Genomic DNA, 22,408 nt, shown 5'->3' with positions numbered 1-22,408 from the left:
TCTCCCCTTCACTAACTCTGCTTATTACAGCAAATTTTCTTTTTCTGTGTGTTAGCGAGATGTTTTCCTTGTATTTTCCTCTTTGGCATTAATAAATTCTTGCCTGAAACAAAGATAAACAAACGTAATTGCAAGAGAATGTCAAGAGGTGAAACTCGAAGGCGTACACTTTTTTTACAAAGACAATTTAATAAATCATGATTATTATGAATTTCATATTCCATTTTGGGTATTAAAAAACCAAAACTTTGTTATTTATCATAAATGAAGATCTCTTTGCTCAAAGATCGTAGCCTTAGGCACAGTGTGACGCGTGCTGTCAAGCAAGACGGGGGCGTTACTAAGCAACCCTCCCCTCTCTCTTCACTAACTACGCATATATTATGATATTCTGTTATAATACTTGAGCGATTTTTCTTCGTCTGTATGTTAGCGAGATGTTTTCCTAGTCTTTTCCTCATTGGCATGAAGAAATTCTTGCCGAAACATACATAAACATACTTGAAAGCAGGCGAATGTCAGACGTGAAATGGAACGTGTAGACTACTTGACATCTGTGATCGCACTAAATCAGGACTGGACTTGGTAGCTTGAGCCTGAAGTCTCCTTCTCGACTCGGGGAATGTCTACAGATGCCATTTTCTCCCAATTTCTTTGACAATAGTTATCAAAATTTACGATAATAGAAGAAATATTGCATTTTCTTGTACGGATCAATGTTTTAGGCTTATTGAGTTACGTTAACGAATTACCCTGTAACTACGAAAGTAAGAGGAATTTTGACGAAATATTTCATATACGTATTCTCAATTGCCATATGAAGCTCCATGAATTTTTTCATGACTGCATTTTTCGCCCTATACCTCCATATATAGAGGTTCCGGCCGGCCCCCTTAATAACATCCTACTTCAAATATACCTAAAATTACTAACCTATAACTGCATTAATCTTTGAGGTTATATTATTAATATTTCAAATTCATCTTAAACATTTCACAACTAAAAATATATACCTACAGCCAATAACAGAGAGAGAGAGAGAGAGAGAGAGAGAGAGAGAGAGAGAGAGAGAGAGAGAGAGAGAGAGAGAGAATAACTCCTAGACTCCGACTCCTCCTTCCCCTCCACCACCTCCCCCCATTCGTATATCAAATTGTCATTTACTTCCCCGCCCACCTTCCTCCAAGGGGATAAAAAGACTGGGAACTGCTATTTTTAATTAATGTTAATATTATAAAATTAGTTATAGGTAAATCATTTACTTACACTACAAAACAAATAAACATACATAAGAGAGAGAGAGAGAGAGAGCGAGAATGTTATTGTTACTGTTTAATCTCATTAACCTTAATATTATTTGTAAACTAGTACTGTATATTATTATTTTACCATAAATTGTAGTAATGTCCTTAAAGATATACTTATACATACACTTACAGCTCAAACAGAGGGCGAGAGTTACCGCTAGGACATACATGTATTTCAATCATCGTACTACAGTACAACATTACCGTATTTGTTATAAATGGCGTTATGTATAGAATAGAACTGAGATATCTTAATGTAATAACTTTATTTGCTATAGATCAGAGATCAATATAGATTAAAGATCAATCGGGAAATATACTGTTAAATTTAAACCTAGTTATAACTGAAGCTGAGAAAACTGTTCAAGCTGCTAATGACTATTATCGTAACTTAGCAAACAAGGATAAAACTGCAGTAAACGTCTGCCATCAAACAAACCAACTGTAGATAAAATTGGGATAAAATCATTTTTAATCAAAACTAATGTGCTTTGAAAAGAAAAACACATTTTACTGTTGGTTTCACGCCGATATAAGATAAATAACGTAAAGTTCATATTACGATGATATAAAGGATTATTGCGAATGGAATCACGTAATTTTTTACGCAATAAACATGACGCCCCAACGGTAATCTGTTAAACGAAAAAATAGTAGTTCACATTCACAACGAGACATATTCAATAAATATTTCCACCTAAAAAACACACTATAAGGAAAAATACTTTGTCTCATATAAGTCAAGTATATAGATATTCGTTTAATGCTAACTAGAAGCAAGAGCATTCGCTCAGAATTGCGTTATGGTGAAACAAACGCGTATTCATCAGCTGATTTCAAACCACAACATTGGCCGCTCCGCGGAATACTGGCTTAAATTTGCCGTAGTATTTTAAAATACAATAATATGAGAATACATACAATATTCTTGGATACAGTGAAATAATGTTTAACTTTTTAAAGGATTTATGGAAAGATGCATAATTAATAAAATAACACAATGCATTTTTCGGTACTAGGCGGACAAGAACGAACATGAAAAAAACATCCCCTGACAACGTGGATCGTAGTTACAAAGGCTGCCTTAATTTGTATCTTATTTCTGTACAAAAATGAAAAATCCTTTACGTAATATATTTTCTACACATTTTAAATTTAAAACATAAAAGCATAAACATTTAAAAAACTCGACACATCGATCGCTAAATTTGGACCCTTTTGAAAAAACAACTCTATATTTTCGGAAGAGCGGCAGACGGCGGCATACAAGAACGAACTTGAAAAAACATCGTAGTCGATAAACTTGAATTGGGCAGTTTCAAAGCTGCCTTTTTATCATATTTCTGCACAGAAATAAAAATACCCTATTCGTAATACATTTTCATACACATTTAAACATAAAAGCATAAACATTTATAAAATCGACACATCAATCGCTAATTTGCACTTTTTTCTAAATCAATATTTTCGGAAGAGCGGCAGGCGGCGGCTCACAAGAAAGAACATGAAAAACATCGTATTTGATAACATGAAGGGCAGTTTCAAAAGCTGCCTTTGTATCATATTTCTGTACAGAAATAAAAATACCTTTCACGTAATACATTTTCATACACATTTTAAACAAAACAAAAAGCATGAACATTTATAAATCGACATCCATAGCTAAATTTGCACTTACGTAACTCAATATTTTCGGCATAGAACAGCGTCAGAGGCATATATTTTACCCTAATACCTACGTAACAACTCCATAAAATTTGTTAATACAATTTGCATAACCTTTATGGTCTGAACGGCATGTCTACAAATGTATGAACTCGTTAGACAACGGCGCTAGCGGCGCTGTTAACTGAAAATTGTGCCGTAAAGATACCTTTAAAATGCCTTATTTTTGTTATGAATATTTTTGACGACCGCCGTAAAACCGATTCGCCGTTGAGTGATTGCGCCGTTAACCGCGGGCTGCCTGTATATACAGTGGGGCCCCCGTATTAGCGTTTTCCAGATTCGCAGATTTCTCTCTGGACCATATCTACTCATTATTTACGGGGATCCGTCTATTCATGTATTTTGTTGTTATTTTCATGTCTAAATACATTTTTATGATACAAAAATGATTTACTAATTCTAAAATATTAATATTGATCAATACTGTATAAGTCAGTTTAATAAGATTAAATGATATCACATAATAATTCTCTCTCTCTCTCTCTCTTACAGAGATGTAAGTTTTATGTATGATAAATAAATGAATTACTAATTTTCAAATATTAATATTAATGTAAAGAGCAATCAATTCATTAAAGAAAATACTACAGTGAATTTGTAAGATTTTAGTTTATAAATTTAAAAAATTATGTAAGAATGAAGGAAATCCCAGTCTTCACGCATCTTTCTTTCGAACTCCACGTCTCTCTCTCTCTCTCTCTCTCTCTCTCTCTCTCTCTCTCTCTCTCTCTCTCTCTCTCTCTCTCTCTCTCTCTCTCTCTCTCTCTACTGAGATGAGGGATTTTTATGGTACACGTATGTATAATATGTTTATTAATATTTTTGAATGATAATAATAATAATAATAATAATAATAATAATAATAATAATAATAATAATAATAACTGTAATTACAAAAATCATGTGAAAGTATTTTACAGAAATGCTACATTAATCTTTCCATTTATCTCTCTCTCTCTCTCTCTCACAAAGATGTATGTTTTTTTGTATGATAAATAAGTGATTTACTAATTTTGAGATATCAATATTAATGTAAACAGCAATAATATAAATTCATTAAAGTAAATACTTAAGTGAATTAGCAAGATTTTAGGTTATAAATTAAAAAGGTATGTAAGAATGAAAGAAAATCCTTTCTACCCCCATCTTGTCTTTGAACTTCAGTTAGCCAAGCTGAGATGGCTGGGGTCCAACAGCTGTCAAAATATAGAGTAATGTGACAGGAGGACTGAGTGTGTTGCCCTCACCAGATCATGGACTCTCTCTCTCTCTCCCTCTCTCTCTCTCACCGAGATGAGAGAATTTCCATGGTACATGCGTTTATGTTTATTAATATTTTCACATAATAATAATATAACTAATTTCAAAATTCATGTGTGATAGTATTTTGAAGAAATACAATAATTATCCATTTCACTCTTTTAAATAAGGATTACCCCTCTCTCTCTCTCTCTCTCTCTCTCTCTCTCACCACACGAGATACACGTATGTCTTAGTGGTAACTCTCGCCCTCTGTTTGGGCTGGAAGTGCATGTATAAGTATATCTTTAAAGGCATTACTACATTTTATGGTAAAACAATAATATACAGTACTAGGTTCCAAATAATATTAAGTTTAATGATCTCTCTCTCTCTCTCTCTCTCTCTCTCTCTCTCTCTCTCTCTCTCTCTCTCTCTCTCTCTCTCTCTCTCTCTCTCACTTATGTTTATTTATTTTGTAGTATAAATAAATGATTTTCCTTATAACTAACTTTCAAATATTATTAAGATTGATAAAAAAAAAAATAGCAATTCCCAGTCTTTTTATCCACTTGGGGGAAGGTGGGCAGGGGAGTAAATGGCAGTTTGATATATGAATTGGCGGAGGTGGAGTCGAGTCTAGGAGTTTCTCGCTCTGTCTCTCTCTCTCTCCATTATTATTCTCTCTGTCTCAGAAATAATTCATAATTTCACTCTTGATGGTCAGATATATGATGTTGCCATTCAATGCTCTCTCTCTCTCTCTCTCTCTCTCTCTCTCTCTCTCTCTCTCTCTCTCTCTCTCTCTCTCTCTCTCTCTCTGTTAATGGCTGTAGGTATATACAGTAGTACCTCAAGATACGAAAGGCTCAACTTACGAAAAACTCGAGATACGAAAGCCAATACGAAAAATTTAACGGATCTACATACGAAAAGTTTTCAAGATACGAAAGGTTTCTGAAAGTCCGAGATTCGCCCGGATAACAATTTTGAAAATCGCGCCGCACGCCGCCATGTTACTAGTAGACTCGCCACCATCCTCCTGCTCTCCCATTGATTCCTGATGGTAGTTGCGGCCATGAAATCCTTCTCTCCTATTGGCCAGCGTCCCTCCCATCATGCATCTACTATGTACACGTGGTGGCGTGCTTCGGCCACTCGGTACCAGCATTGTTATAGTACGCACGCGGTATTCGTTTTTGGGATCGTCAATGTATACGTTATTTAAAAAAAAAAAAAAAGTGACCAAATCTCTCACAAGGGATAAGTGATCAAGGTCTCTCTCATGGGATAACTGGAAACTTTGCAAGGTTGGTAGAATATTCACTCCCTGCTGAACAGAAGGTGTAGACCAATCATTTACAACATGCATACCAGTACGTATAATCAAGGTACTTCAGTTTATGTTGAAGGTCAGCAGCCGAACATTCAGTACCCCAATCAGTTGCAGAGAGAGCATTTGGTTGAACAGGGTTTTGATGGACACCAGGGCCAACAGAGTCATGAGGTGCAAAAAAAGAACCAAGTGATAAAAACAGAAGATTGAAGAAAAAAAAAAAAACAAAAAAAATCAAAAAGAAAAAAAAAAGGCAGAAATATAAGCCGCTTTTCATAAAGTGCAATCATTTGTAGAAGACACCCGCCGAAAAGGCTCACACAGGAACATTGTGTACGTATATTTTTTAAAGTGTACGTATGTACATATGTTCAAAAGAAAAAAAACCCGGCAGAAATTAAAGCCGCTTTTCATAAAGTGCAATCATTTGTAGAAGACAACCCCCAAAAAGGCTCACACATGAACATTGTGTACATATATTTTTTAAAGTGTACGTACGTACATATGTTCAAAAGAAAAAAAAAACGGCAGAAATTAAAGCCGCTTTTCATAAAGTGCAATCATTTGTAGAAGACACCCCCCGAAAAGGCTCACACAGGAACATTGTGAAAAGTAGGCAGAAGCAATCTTCCTTGGATAGTTACCTATGTACGTAGCCTCACTCGAAAGTTAAGCTTCCACATTTTACGTACAGTATATTTCTTGTTACCATGTACACTAATACATATACACTTTATTTACAGGTTATATTTTGCATTTTTTTATTAATTTAGGTATTGAATGGTCCAAATTGTTGTAGTATTTCATTTTTTATAGGTCAATTTAGCTTTATTGTGAAATTTACTGTGGTGTTTTTGGAGGGCTTGGAACGGATTAGCCATTTTACATGTAAAATGTGGTCTAAGATACGAAAACCTCATGATACGAAAGGCGCCTCGGAATGGATTAATTTCGTATCTCGAGGTACTACTGTATTTTTAATGGTAAAATGTTTAAGATGAATTTGAAATTATATTTATAATATAAACTCAAAGATTAATACAGTAATAGGTTAGTAATTTTAGTTATATAATAATTCATAATTTCACTCTTGATGGTCAGATATATGATGTTGCCATTCAATGGTCTCTCTCTCTCTGTTATTGGCTGTAGGTATATATTTTTAGTTGTGAAATGTTTAAGATGAATTTGAAATGATATTAATAATATAACCTCAAAGATTAATACAGTAATAGGTTAGTAATTTTAGTACATTTGAAGTAGGATGTTATTTAAGGTACTATACATGTGGTATCTGAACTTTCAAGAGAGGCAGTTATAAGCATTTTTTGTGGTGGTTCTAAACATTCACGGGTTTTAACTATTCACGGGAATGTCTGGTACACATCCCCCGCGAATATGGGGGGAACACTATAGTATATACATATATATTTGGTATTTTTGATAAGCAAAAAATCTAGCATCATAGTGATATTCAATCATTTACCTTCACTTTGCAACAAATTGGAAGTCTCTAGCACAATATTTCGATTTATGGTGAATTTTTGAAAAAACTTTTTCCTTCCCTCCGCGTGCCGATTCTCGGCCGCAAATCTCAGAAATGCTTGAGTTACTTTGTTGTAATTTTTGCACCATTTTATATTTGCTGTTACATAGAGTTTTATATATGAAAATGTGCACAATTTCATGTAGAATACAACAAAAAATAACTCATTGTTGTAGCTTTTAACATTTTTGACAAATTTGCATATAAACCACGATAAATGGAAAAAAATAGACATTCGGTCAACTCTGACTCGACCGAAATGGTCGAAAAACGCAACTGTAAGCTAAAACTCTTACAGTCTAGTAATATTCAATCATTTACCTTCATTTTGCAACAAATTGGAAGTATCTAGCACAATATTTTGATTTATAATGAATTTTTGAAAAACTTTTTCCTTCCCTCCGCGCGCGTTATCTCGGCCGCAAATCTCAAAAATGCTTGGGTCACTTTGTCGTAATTTTTGCAGTTTTATATTAGCCGTTACATAGAGTTTTATATATGAAAATGTGGGCAATTTCATGTAGAATACAACAAAAAATAACTCATGGTTGCTTTTATTATTTTTGAAAAATTTGCATATAAATTACATTATACAGACAAAATTTGACATTTGGTCAACTTTAACTAGACCGAAATGGTCGAATAATGCAATTGCAAGCTAAAACTCTTACAGTCTAGTAATATTCAATCAATTACCTTCATTTTGCAACAAACAGGAAGTCTCTAGCACAATATTTCGATTTATGTTGAATTTTTGAACTTTTTTTTTTTTTTTACACACACGTCTGCGCATTACGAATTCATGCATCATTTAGTGATAACATTTTCTCTATGTTGCTTTGATAGTTTTACAATTTGTTATATACCTAAATCATCGCAATTTAGTGTACAATACAACAAAAAAAAAGGGATTTTGACGAAGGAAAAATCTATTTCTGGGTGATTGGTTCGTGTCGCCCTGTGAAATAATCCTTAAGTTCGATTATTTCTAGGTAAATAACCTAATAATTACCAAGAGAAAACAAAAAATAAAATCGAAGAAAATGTCAGTAAAACTGACTCGCTCACTCTATAAAAGAAGTGTCGGTATGGTAACAGGGGCGAGTGAGACCACTACCACGAACCACTTGCCATTTAGACATTCCACCTCAAAATCCCCACCTGAGAGAGCTGATCCCAAAGGGTGATGCGCCCGCTACTACTACTAATACAGACGCCAAGCGGAGTGCAGCGCCTCTAGTGGCCATCCTTTGCAAAGATGTCCATCTTGGCCTGCAGGGTGGGAATGAAAAAACAGGGTGGGTCACAGGGCGACACGAACCAATCAACCCGAAATAGATTTTTCCTTCGTCAAAATCCCTTTTCTGGGCTCAGTTCGTGTCGGCCTGTGAAATAGTGCCAGAGAAACAGGCAAGATGACAATGAAGGGTCAAAATGAAACAAAAATTAAAATAAGATTAGGATATAATATAAGTGAATCAAAGAATCAGTTACATGATAATAATATAAGGTTACTTAAAACTAGCTTAAATTAAACAATTGAAAGCACAGTTTAGTACAATTGTAACCAAAAAACAAACATTTAAAGAGATTCACTAAAATTAATCAAATATTTACAAAATATACAAATCCATTTTGTGGGTTCTACCTAGCATAAAAATAAGGGTAGAACACTGAAGCACAGTTTAGTATCAATAGGTAACCAAAAAAACAAACATTTAAAGAGATCACTAAAATAACACAATATTTACAAAATATACAAATCCATTGTGTTCTACCCTAGCATAAAAATATAAGCGGTAGAAACAATGAAGCACATTTATTGTACAATATGTGGGTGCCCCCTAGCGAAAAAATAAGGGGCAGTCCACCAAAATGAACCTAGCGGCTAAGGCTAGAGCACCACGTAGAGCATAGCAGTAGGGTGAGGCATGTTGGACAAGGTAGGTAGAAAGGAGACCTGGATCTTTATACTACAACTACTGTGCAGAATCAGGGGAAACTATGTTTCCCGCTGCTACTGCTGAAAATTTTAATGATTCGTAGGACTTCAGGTAATGACGTTTGAAGACTTGTCGGTGATTTCCATCCAGTATATTTCTTAAGATCCTCAAAATTCATATGTTGGAAATAATTAATTGAAGTAGCTACTGCCCTGATATCATGTGCTTTTGGAAATGATTCAGGGTTGGCTTGTTTCATGAAGTAAAGGATCTGCTGCCTGATTCCTTTAACTGATAAGGTGCCACCTTTTTCCCTCATAAAAAGAGGGCCTGAGGATCTAGAGGATGTCCGAGATAGAAAGGCTCTTAAGGTCAATACTGGGCAAAGGGAGGGATCTTGTGGAAGAGGAATGACTTTCCAAGGAGCCCACCTTGCAAGAGGATCCTCATTTTTAGCTAAAAAACTGTGATCCGGAGAAAGCAGGACTTCTCCTGAGGGGAGAAATTCTACATGACCCGTATCTCTGGATAGAGCCGACAGTTCTGAAATTCTGGCCCCTGAGGCCAGACTCAATAAAAATAACGTCTTCCTAAGTAGCATCATAAATGTGCAAGAAGAGTTGTCAGTATCCGAGGCTAGTTTGAGGACGTCATTTAAAAACCATGAAACTGAAGTAGGCCTTTCAGAAGGTCTAAGTCTAGCACAGGCTTTGGGAATAGACATAAAGTAGGATTCTGTTAAGTCTATTTGAAAACCCAACTGAAAGATTTTCCTCAAAGCTGATTTATTAGTGGTAATCGTGCTAGCTGCTAAGCCTTTTTCAAACAGAGACCTGAAAAAGGATATGGCTAAGTTAATAGTCATGGTTGTAGTGTCCGTTTCCTTCAGGAAAGATGCCAACTTTTTGACGGCAGAGTCATATTGTTTAATAGTTGATTCCCTCTTATCTGATTCTAGAAAAAGGATGTTTTGGGGATCAATGTTAGCATCTTTTTTAGCCACAAACTTCATGAAGTCCATAAAGTTAGGGTCTGGAGAATTCCTGAGGAAGCGAACACAGTCCTCATTTGTACTGGTTGCGATAGCTTGGGGTTGGGAATCCGTTGAGGTCGGAGACCCAACTCTAGAAGCAGGGGGTGCCAGTTGCTCTTTGGCCAGTCTGGAGCAATCAGGGCTACTTGACCTTTGAAAGTCCTCAGCTTGCTCTGAACTTTCAAAAGAAGATTCACTGGAGGAAAGATATAGATTCTTTTCCAATGATTCCAATCTATCGACAAGGCGTCCGTGGCATAAGCCAGAGGGTCCCGGTTGGGGGCCACATAGCAAGGAAGCTTGTGGTTCGCTTGTGACACGAATAGATCTACTTGGAGACCTGGCACTCTCCGGCATATCCACTGGAACGACTTGATGTCTAGAGACCATTCTGATTCCAGAGGGACTGACCGGGACAATGCGTCCGCTATAACATTCCTTACCCCTGCCAAGTGGGTGGGAGATAAGTGCCATTTGTGCTTGTTTGCTAGAGCGAAAATGGCTATCATGACATGATTCACATGTTTGGATTTGGAACCTCCCCTGTTGATGCAGTGTACTACTACTGCACTGTCCAAAACTAGCCTTAGATGAGACTTCTTTGGGGGAAGGAGCTTCTTTAGGGTAAGAAAAACTGCCATTGCTTCCAGCACATTTATGTGGAACTGGCGGAACTGAGCGGACCAAGTCCCCTGAACTTGCTTGAATTGAGAGTATCCTCCCCAACCGGACAGGGAGGCGTCTGTGTGAATCGTTAACGCCGGAGGAGGATATTGAAGGGGAACTGTCTTGGCAAGATTCTTCACTTTTGTCCATGGACGGAGCTGGTTGCGAAGGATTTGTGGAATCACTGACAACTTGTCTCGAGATTTGGCATTTGCTCTTGAGCGCCAAACTCGATTTATATCTTTCAGTCTTGCTTTCAAAAGGATGTCTGTCACTGAGGCAAACTGAAGGGAACCTAGGATTCTTTCCTGGTTTCTCCTTGAAGCTTGTTTGTTCTTGAGAAATTGCCTCACTGATTTGGCTATTTCTTTCCTTTTGATCACAGGAATTGACAGATTGTGGGAGGATAAATCCCATTGGATGCCTAGCCATTGGAAACGAGTCTCCGGAGAGAATCTGGATTTCGTTTTGTTTATCTGGAACCCCAGATGTTCCAGGAACTGAACTACCTTCTTTGTGGCTTTGAGGCATTCCTCGACGGTTGGTGCCCAGATCTCAGTTGTTGAACTACTACTTCCGCTATTTTCGTGAATACCCTGGGGGCTACATTCAGTCCGAAGGGCATCACTTTGAAGGAGAATGTCTGATTTCCTAGTATGAAACCTAGGTATGGGCGGAAGTGTCTCGCTATGGGGATATGATAGTATGCGTCTGTAAGATCGATAGAGGTGGTGACGGCCCCACGGGGAAGTAAGGTCCGCACCTGCGAGATGGTCAGCATTTTGAACTTGTCGCAACGAATGAAAGAGTTTAGCTTTGACAAGTCTAAGATTACCCTTCTTTTTAATGAGCCTTTCTTTGGCACGCTGAACAAGTGCCCTTGATGCTTGACTCTCGCCACAGCTCCTTTCTGAAGGAGCTCCTCCGCATAATCTGTCAACTCCTTTGATGGTACTTGGAAAAATGATTTGTTTGGTGGGGGATCTTTGATCCAACTCCACCCTAATCCCTTGGACACGATGCTCTGTGCCCATTTGCTGAACCCCCACCTGTGACGGAAGAGGAACAGCCTCCCTCCTACCTGGGGAGTCTCACTGCTGCTGTGCTGGTTGACCTCCGCGCCCTCCTCTGAAGTGCTTGCCTCTACTTGCAGCTCTTCCCGAACCTCGCTGATGAAAGTTACCTCTCGCCCTGCTTCCCCTCGAGAACCTATTAAAGGTAGGGTATGCTTGGCTTTCATACATGGAGTTGAAAGCCGGCGAGACGGTGTACGAGGTTGAGGGCTGGTTTTGAGGGGACAGCAGGAGGATGGGTTGGTTTTGCTTTGATGTCGAAGGCTGAACGGTTGAGTAACTGGAACGGCCTGGACAAAGTGCTGCTGCTGCTGGTGCTTCTGGTATGGCTGGTATCTTTTGGTCTTTTTCAGCTTTTTACCAGAAGAGGATGGGTTCTCCTGCTTCCTCTTGGATGAGATACCCCATCTAGCTCTAAGGCTTTGGTTAAGCCTTGAAGCCTCGTGGTGTACCTCATTCACGGCAGCTTCTGGGAAGAGGTCCGCACCCCACATGTTGGAAGCAAGAAGCCTATTAGGTTCGTGTCTAATGGTAGCTTCTTGCAACACATGCTTGCGACAATTTCTCTGGGCTGTGAAAAAGTCCAAAGCGTCTGCCTGTACCAATTGAAGCTTAGACTTCGCGAGGATCTTAAATAACGGCTCCGTGGCGTATGAGAGGGCAGCCATCTCCATAATGATTAGGGAGTTAAGTGATCTCCCTAGTCTAGTTCGAGCATCAAACTCTGCCTGAATAAGGCTATCAGGCAGTCTAGGGAGCTTCTCACCGAACTGATCCATAGCACAGTCCGGTTTTAGTTTTCCCACTGTAAAGGTAGCTGGCAGATTCTCCCACAGTTCGCCGAACGCAGGGAAGAGGGGAGATGTTGGTTCTGCTTCCCTTAGCTGCGGAATGGGTTCATCTTTCAGTACAGCCTGAAGAGTCTTCTCCACCATCTTTGTCGAAAAGGGGAGTGAAGCCTCCTCCTCTGTGGCAAAGATGGTGAAAGGGCTCTTGAAGGCCTGGAGTTTGGTATTTGAGCAATCCCAATCCTCCAGGCAGTGAACCCACTCCCTCTGAGCATGATCCCTGCTGTATAAAACAGTCTCTCTAGAGATCTTGTCTTCTCTATTGAGCGCTGTTTGAGTCAGCCTGGCATATCCTATGAAAGGCTGAGTCAATCCGGGGGGGTAGAACTCGAAGTCCTCAATCCTTCTCGTTCCACACTCCGGAATAGAGATCATACCATCCTTAAGGGGAGCATAGGCTGCCACCCTCCAAGGATTGTTCATAGAAAAAGCCGGCAGGGATTCATAAGGTGGTAGCTGGACCAAACCAGTACCTCCTACGGGGAAGTTAGTCTGTGGAGACTGATTCAGGCCGGCGAAGCGGTCATCGTGTTCTCTAACACGATTAGAAAGGTCCTGAATCGATTGGCCGGACTGGTTGATAGTGGTGGAGAGTTGAGCAAACATTTGCTCAAATCTCGTAACGAGAGAACCGACCATCTCTCCTACCTTCTGTAACACTCCTGCGGAAAAGGTGGCGGGATCGAATGCACTAGGTGCTGCCATCCCGACAGGAGTCACCGGAGAAGGTACTGGCTCGGCCGGAGCTCGGACCTTCTCCTTAGAAGCCTTGCTTCTTGACCCTCTAGAATGAGAAGATACAGGCTTCGACTGCATCGGCGTAGGATGCCGAAGACTTTCGTGATGAAGACGACGACGACTTTTTGGCTGTCGTCTTCTGGAGGGTCTTTTGCTCTCTGTGTCCCTTCACTTTCGGGGGCACAGAAGCAGCAGGCGAAGGAGAAGGGATCTCAGATCCCGTGAAGCCTTGGAAGGAAGAAAAAGAAGGAACAGGAGAAGAAGATCCAGGTGCGCCCAAAGGTAACCCTTGGGCGCCCGAAGCACCTACCTCGACCAACAAGTCCTCAACACCTACCGCCATTGGCTCAATGTTGATATCCAGGGTGGCGACGTCCGGCACCGTTTCCTGCGTTGAAATACTTCCAAACGCCTGCTGCACCTCCCTCTGAATGGAGGCTATGACTGGGGCTGCCGTGGCGGGGTCTACGTACCCCGTCGCTTTCCCTCCTGGAAAGATTTGGACGGCCAACTTTTTGTCCAGTACGTACGGCTGTCCCTTGGCGGCATTTTTTCCAAAGCCGCCTACCCAAGCCTTCAGGGTTGCCAAGGCGACTTCCTTCACGGCGGCAGCCTGAAAGAGAGGGCCATATGAAGCCTCTAATGGCGGAGTTACAGCTTAAAATAAGACTTACGACTAACATAGATAATTGATTGTAAGAAAAATTGTCCAGTAACCTACTCACCCCATCCAAAAGCTGACTCACGAGGTCATAGCATATAGTGCATGTTTCGTGGTGCCAGACAATCAACTCGCCGTGGGTAGTGGCGCACGGGGCGTGGGTCCTGCACTCCTCGTGGCCACAGGGGTCGTGGAGGACTGCATTGCAGCCCGGTTCCTGGCAATTGGTAGCCTGTAAGTGGAAGGATACATGAGTATCGGGATTACGCACTTACAGCCTAACATAAACTCCGTTGCATGCCGGAGTATGTAAGTTAGAGTAAAACTAATCCTCTACCGCAATACGTGTGGTTAGTAGGGCGGTCTGGTTGGGATCCGCGGCGTACGCCGGGAACAGAGAAGGAGAGCAACCAGGAGTGGTGAGAAGCCCAGGAGGAAAAAACCACGACGGAGAACGGAGGAGGCAGATAATGATAGATAACAACAGTGATAATATATAAAAGGGGGGCATGTATACTATAACAGAAAGAAGGTATTGGCAGGCAAGCTTTTAAGACCACTAGTAGATCCCTACCCCGTCAGCTGGCGGAGCCAGTAATATCAGATAACCGAAGGGGCCCCCGGCTAGTGAGCAGGGGCTCCGTCCATTATGGGAGGAACGAGGAATGGGGGGGGAGCGAACGGGAGCACCGCGGTTGGCCGCGGCGAGCGGGGGGGGGAGGGGTGGCCAACCCCAACCCCCCTACACATCGGGTACCCCGGTACCCGAGACTATAAGTGGTCACCCAGGCACCCAGCTTGCCTGGACCTCCTCGGGCCCCCTTCAGAGAGAGAGGGAAGTAGGCTAAAGTGGTTGTCATGACAACCGAGGAGGGCCCGGCCAGACCCCTCCAAACCGTGTGGAAGGGAGGCAAGGGAGTGGGTAAGGCGCCCAGAGGAGCACGTAATCGAGGTGGACCAGAGTGCGGTAGCAACACAACCACTAGGCAGAGACCACGTGAACCCATCTGTACCAACGCAAGGTACTGGGCGCCTAAAGCTAGCCTAACACACTAAAATAACACTGGATAAAATAACACTAAATAAATAAATAAATACATCGTAAAAGAATAGAAGGAACACACGAGTGGGAGAGACAGGAGCCCAGGAGAAGGCGAACTGATCCGAAGACTAGTCGACTACTCGGAGCCAGCCGTAGTCGATGAAGAGCAAAAGCTGGGATGCTGGACTGGGGAAGAACAGTATAGCCCTAAATACCAAAACCAAAGAGATAACAGGTAATAAGGTATGGGCTGTGGATCCTAAATTCTAAAATACGATGTAAATAAGAAGATGAACGCAAAATAAGAGCCCATGAAGGATAAGACGTCCCAGTATGGAAGACTGGGGAATCTTAACAACACGAGGCGGCTCATGGCCGCCACGAGTCAACCGGGTGACCGTATATAACCTAAAAAACAGAAAATACTGGTCCCTGGAAGACAAAAATACAAAATCTTAACCTTTCGGGCACTTAACTTAGCCGTGGCGATAGCAGCGCGTTCCATCTTGGATAAAATTCTAATAAAAGCGAACACAACACAAGAAAGAAAAATACATGGGTGTTGCTGATGAGCTAATAACAAAGGATGGCCACTAGAGGCGCTGCACTCCGCTTGGCGTCGGTATTAGTAATAGTAGCGGGCGCATCACCCTTTGGGATCAGCTCTCTCAGGTGGGGATTTTGAGGTGGAATGTCTAAATGGCAAGTGGTTCGTGGTAGTGGTCTCACTCGCCCCTGTTACCATACCGACACTTCTTTTATAGAGTGAGCGAGTCAGTTTTACTGACATTTTCTTGATTTTATTTTTTCTCTGGTAATTATTAGGTTATTTACCCAGAAATAATGAACTTAAGGATTATTTCACAGGCCGACACGAACTGAGCCCAGAAATAATTAACTCATTAGCTTTAACAGTTTTGCTCACAGCACGATTTGTATACAATTATATATGAAATTTTTTTTTGCGCTGTCATATATTCCAATATTTACATATGATAATGATATTTTTTTCATTTCTGATGGTTGCATACTAAACTTCAGGCAATGACAAAAAAAGGAGCACAAAATTAACTTAATCTTCAAAACTAAGCGTGCTGTGTTTTTTTGAAAAAAAAAAAAAAAAAATTTTTCAGCTTCGGCGCTCACTCCTGAACCCCGCCGGCATACAGGAGACACTTTCGGAAATACCAGCTCAGCGTTTAAGGGTTAACCAAGATGCAAGACTGTCAATGGCATGGAAAGAAGCAAGGGAGCCAGGCACGGGAGCAAGTGAAAAAAATTAGAGGGCTAGCAGCAGCTGAGAAAAAATTGGGTGCGGTGAAACAAAACCTGAGCTGTCACTGGGCAAGGCGTGGGAGCAAGTGCTGAGTGCTCCCAGGTTGTAGATGGTGCCAGGCAACTGGGCATCAAGTGAGATTGTGACTCATGGGTACTCTGTACCGATTCTCTGCTGTCAAGAACTTCAAAAATTCCAAAAGCCCAACACAACCAAAATAAAAACTATTTCTCTCCTTACTACGTTCTGGCCTTACACTTATGTATTTAGTTCACTGCAAAGGAAAGTGCAATATGTTTAATTAATTCTTTATCAACAAATGTTTGAAGTACGCAAAGTACCATCATACGAGCAAATCTCAACACCTAACAAACATGATTTGAGACTTGCAGATATTATTTCATTCCTGAAAAATATCGGTCCTGTAGCTAACACGTTTTACGTTTTCATTACGTTACTTGGCAGAGATGGTAGCAAGTGCAAAGTTACCAGAGGCAATCCACAGTTATCGGAGAACTCAGTTAATGGGGATAAGGTTTTAATGCACAGAGTTTTGGTTATCAGTACCTTCAGAGTTCTGGCGCCATAACATTCCTGGAAGAGGTGCCATTAACTGGTTATTGGAGCCATAAATCTCCAAGTTTCGGTTAATGGGGTTTTGCTTATCAGAACCCTGCCGAGGAGGCAACCCCCACTGATAACTGGTATTATACTACTCAGTAAAGGTGGTAGTCAATGCAAAGTAGTTGTTATTACATTTCTTGACAAAAGAAGGTACTACCCTACTCAGTAAAAGTGGTTGCAAAGATGGCAGTGAATACAATGTAAACGTTTTATTACCCTACTTGGTAAAGTGGTAGCGAATGCAAAGTTATTACTTCTAAACTACTCGGCAAAGATGGCATTACACTACTAGGTAACGGTGATAACAAATGCAAAGTTATTATTACTCTACACGGCAGAGATGGATGCAATGTTTGTGTGTCTTATTACATAGCTACTCATTGAACAAAAACCATTCTTCAGCCAATATTCAACCAACTTTCTTCTTCAGCCGCTATTTAACCAACTTTTGCTCTTCACACTAGTCTGCCTAAGTTATCTTGGGTAAAACAGTCTATCACCCAAGCTATGCTATGCTAAGTGGACAATGACTGCCTCTATATCAATATCACTAGTAGCAATTTTCTACTTACTACGTAGAAATCAAGCAAGTAGTTAATCAATTGCAAAAAAGAAACATAAATCAGATCTTAATAACAAAATACTGATCCTGAAAGTTATGGGCTTGAAGGTTACCCAAATTCTGGTTAAATTACTGGCAAATAATGAAAAAGCTGCCACAAACATCCAATGTTTACATCAAGGATGACAGAAACAGAATGAGGTTATCTGCTAAGTCGTTCCTGGTGTTGTTGGTAGTGGGTGGAGCTGTCTCCTGCACTTCGACAATCAAAATGTGGTGCAAATTTTGAATTTAAGCTGTCGTACTAGTAGTTAGAAACTATAGCTATGTAATTACTTGGTAAGTTACTTCTATAAAATTAGGTATTGATCATTAACTCTAATGTATATTTATTTGCCATTCCTTGACAAGAATACTGTTCTCCAGTGTGGATGTCTACTTTTGCCACAGATTTAACTCTTTTCAACAGAGTAGTTTGTGGTGGTAGGTTTGTTTCTTAATATTTTAACTTGGACCACCAACAGATGGTCTCTTGTTTGTCAACTTTTCATTAGATGTTTTTCACCAGAGACCTCTCAAACACAATTAATCCCTATCCCCTTTTCCTGCTGAGAGAAACCAGATCTGCTGAACAGCAGCACCAAGATGCAGTAAATATACCTCACTGTCAAACTTCTGTTACAGAGGTCCTTTATTCCTCACACTGCTGGACTATGGAACAGCCTCACTAAGGATGTTGAGCAATTGGAACTTCAGAAACTCAAGCAAAGATGCACTGCATTACTAACCCCAAATGCAATTCTTGTATCTAATAATTTATTTACATTTTTTTCTATTCAATTTGTTGATTTATTTTTTCTTTTGAATATGTGATTTCTACTTTCTGTTTTTCCAATTATGTAATTTCCATTAATTCTTTCTAATGAACATATTCTTTGGAAACTTGAATTTCAAGTCAATGGCACCTGTGGGCTTGTTCCATATGAACAAAGTTCATCTTCTGAATAATAATAACAATAACAATAATAATAATAAGAACAAATACACATGATCTTCTTACCTACAAAGAAGTTTGGAAACGGCACTAAATTCCCTTCTAATGATACTCCATTCTGTCTTGCTTAGGGGATGAATAAGACACTGGTAAGAAGCAGTTTTGCCCACAATATTCCTTGATAAGTGATGATGCTGGAAAATGACATTATGATAAAATAAGATTTTAAATATACTTACCACACAATTACATATAGCTACTAGCTTCCTACCATGTCAGTCAAAAATTCAAATTTTGTGGTGGTGCCACCATTGCTAGAAATATACAGGTGAAAAGGACCACCCACTTCCGGGAACGATAGGTACAAAACTGCAGAAGATTCCACTTCGTTTGATCTGCCATGTCTATTTGTGGGGAAGAGGGAAAGGCTTCGATTATGTAAATGCTTGTTAAGTATATATAAATCTTATTTTATAGCAAGCAATTACATATAGTAGCTGATTCCACATTAAAGGAGGTGGGAAACATGGACATTGAAAAATAAGTAATGATTTAAAATTGACAGTCTGCAAGCACTGAATTTATACCTTACCTGGTAAGAGAAAGCTGTAAACTATTACTGCCTCAGGTCGTAGCTCCTTGAAGGGGGTCGGCTGGCTAATGCCATTTTTGAAGGACAGGACTTTGACATTCATACCACTTAATAAGGCGACTTCGGACATCTCAAAACCGCATATGATTTTTGTCTCTCACCTTCGGTTTTGTGAGACCAGGGCGATTTATCCCGAAAATAACCATTTTTTCAAATTCTATCTCCTCCTTAGATACTTGATAGTAAGACCTCCAATCAAATAAAGATTTTTTTTTAAAGTCATTTTTTGTAGATATGATTTTTTTCAATAAATCATGAAGAAAATTTAGAAAAAAAAAAAATGGGAAAAAAGGGCTTCATTTGATTGTTCTAAAACGTCTAAGTTACATACCAAATTTCAATGCTATAGTTTTAAAACTAAGGGAGAAGATAGAATTTGAAGGTCAATAAGTAAAGTTTTGAGATATAAAGGCATTCAAAGATTTTCTTTGTATTTTTACAAGGACAATGTTAATAAATCATGATTGTTATGAATTTTATATTTCTTTTTGGGTATTAATAAACCCAAACTATGTTATTTATCATAATTTAATCATAAATGAAGACCCCTTTGCTCATAGATCATAGCCTGGGGCACTGTGCCAGGCGAGACTGAGCACTCCTTCCTACGCAACTATCTCTCTCATTCACTAACTTGGCTTATTAGAGGAAATTCTATTCTTCTGTATGTTAGCGAGATGTTTTCCTAGTCTTTACCTCTTTGGTATGATGAAATTCTTGCCGAACAAAGATAAACAGATGTAAAAGTAAGAGAATATCCGAGGTGAAACTCGAACATGTACTCTCTATTAACAAAGACAATGTTAATAAATCATAATTATTATGAATTTCATATTTCTTTTTGGGTATTTATAAACTAAAACTACGTTATTTATCATAAATGAAGGTCCCTTTGCTCAAAGACCATAGCCTGGGGCACTGCTATGCAGCCCTCCCTCTCTCTCTTCACTAACTATGCTAATATATTGCAGATATTATGATCTTCTGAACTCATAATAGAGCGTATTTTCTTTTCTTGTATGTTAACATGATGTTTTGCTTGTCTTTTCCTCTTTGGCATGATGAAATTCTTGCCGAAACAAAGATAAAAAGACGTAAAAGCAAGCGAATGTTAGAGGTGAAACTCGAACGCGCACACTCTATCATGTTTCTGCTCGCACTGAAGGGTGGTAAGCTGAGAATCTTCCCTCTTGCGACTCATGGAATCTCTACAGATGCCATTACTCACAATTTGTTTGACAATAATTATCAAAATTTACAATAACAGAAGAAATATTGCATTTTCTTCTATGGATCAATGTTTTTGCCTTATTGAGTTATTTTACGAAAGTAAGAGGAATTTTCACGAAATATCTTGTACAGTGGTCCCCCCGTATTCGCGGGGGATGCGTACCAGACCCCCCAGCGAATAGTTAGAATCCGCGAATGTTTGGAACCCCTATAAAAAGGCTAAAAACAGCCTATTTTGTTAGTTAAAACTTAAGAAAAACCACTAAAAATTTTCATACTTGGTTTTTTTAATTGTTTTATCACAAAAAGTGCATTTTATGATGAAATTGATAACTAAAACCAGGAATTTGTGGATATTTCTCATAGAAAAATACCGCGGATGCGCGAATTTTCCGCGAATAATACAGGGAAACGTTCCCGAGAGAAATCCGCGAATGTGTGAGTCCGCGAATACGGGGGGTCCACTGTATACGCATTCTCCATTGCCATACGACGGTCCTTGAATTTTATTATGACTTTGCATTTTTTGCCCTATATGTACCCCTATCTATAGGGGTACTGGCTGGCCCCCTTAACCTGTAGAAGGCATGGCAGTTTTGCCCAATGATCGCCCCTACTCAGTGGAAGCTTCACAGTCATGGAAGTTCACCAGACGACTGACAAAGATAAAAAATGGAGTGCCCTTGCCCTGGGCATAGACCAGATAAAAACAATGCCTTCACTTACACTAAAAAAACAAATATGTACCACCCTCCCAATAAAAACTGGAGGGTACTCCAGGTATCAACTTGACACCTTCAACCAAGAATTCATGTTGCTTGGGAATGACAAACAGCGCAGAACAAGAAGAGGATCTTGGAGTTATTATTAGTAAGGACTTAAAATCCACAAAATAGTGCACAAAAGCAGAAAAGAAGGCTCAGAAACTAGTGGATACATAAAGGGGTACACATCAATAGTTAGACCTCATCTGGAATATGTAGTACAGTTTTGCACCAACACTAATAAAGGACATAAAGAGATTAGATGGGGTACAAGCAAGTTAATTCCATCCATCGGGCAAATAGGTTACCAAAGATGACGAGAGAGCCTGAACATGTATGGCTCAGAAACACAACGATTCCGAGGACAACTAATAGAAACATTCAAAACACTGAAAGGCATAACAAAAGTAGACAGTAACCTATATTTATGTTAAACGAAAACCAGACAAGAAATATTGGATGGAAACTGGAACTGAAGATAAACACATTCCATTGTGAGAACTTCTTTACATACAAAATATGTGACATGGAATAAACAGCCACCAGAAGTTGTAAACAGCAACAGTGTGGAGGAGTTAAAAAAAAAAAGTTAGACATAATCATTAAGTACTGCATAAATAGTGGAACTGCTTCTAGAGATGGACTAATGGCTTTGAGACATCCTAATCCTTGTAACTCCCAACACCATGACAGCCACTGATAAAAGACCCAATGTATAACTCTCAAAAACAGTTTCAATTTCTTTCAGATAGTGCACCACAAACACTGACCTACATTTCCGGAATATAGACTCATTATCACCTCTAGCGACAAATTACTATGTCTAAAGGCGAGCAAAGTGGCAACCGCTCTCACTCCATACGCCTTAGCTTTAATGGAGGGCAGAAGTTAAAGAGTGTGCCTCAATGGTCAAACTTCTAAAAAAGAAGGAAATGGCATTCTTAGATATTGGATGTGAAGGGGATTTCACAGAACACCAGTTTATTCACAGGTCCTCCAATCTTTTCTGTTCTTTGCAGGTAGTACCTTAATGCTCTGACTGGGCATAAGTCTCTCTTCCTCCTCAGGACCGACGATGTCAATCATGTTCTTGATGGTGAATGAGCCAGGCCAAGGCTGGGCAACATACTGGTTGCAAACAACCAG

At 39.6% G+C, this 22,408-nt stretch overlaps 1 protein-coding gene across 1 annotated transcript in view; it reads right to left on the bottom strand.

Moving 5' to 3' along the window:
• Positions 1 to 22,408, bottom strand: part of LOC135205772 (paraplegin-like) — a gene marked incomplete in the record, with an annotated part of 592,202 nt that overhangs the window by 475,289 nt on the left and 94,505 nt on the right. Inside the window, 1 exon segment of the mRNA XM_064236914.1 lies at positions 18,683 to 18,810. Within this exon segment, the coding sequence (XP_064092984.1) occupies positions 18,683 to 18,810 (128 nt within the window).

Source organism: Macrobrachium nipponense, chromosome 11, assembly GCF_015104395.2.
Source record: "Macrobrachium nipponense isolate FS-2020 chromosome 11, ASM1510439v2, whole genome shotgun sequence".
Lineage (NCBI taxonomy): Eukaryota > Metazoa > Arthropoda > Malacostraca > Decapoda > Palaemonidae > Macrobrachium > Macrobrachium nipponense.
The sequence above is the reverse complement of the archived record's forward strand: the minus strand, read 5'-3'. Positions and strand labels throughout refer to the sequence as shown.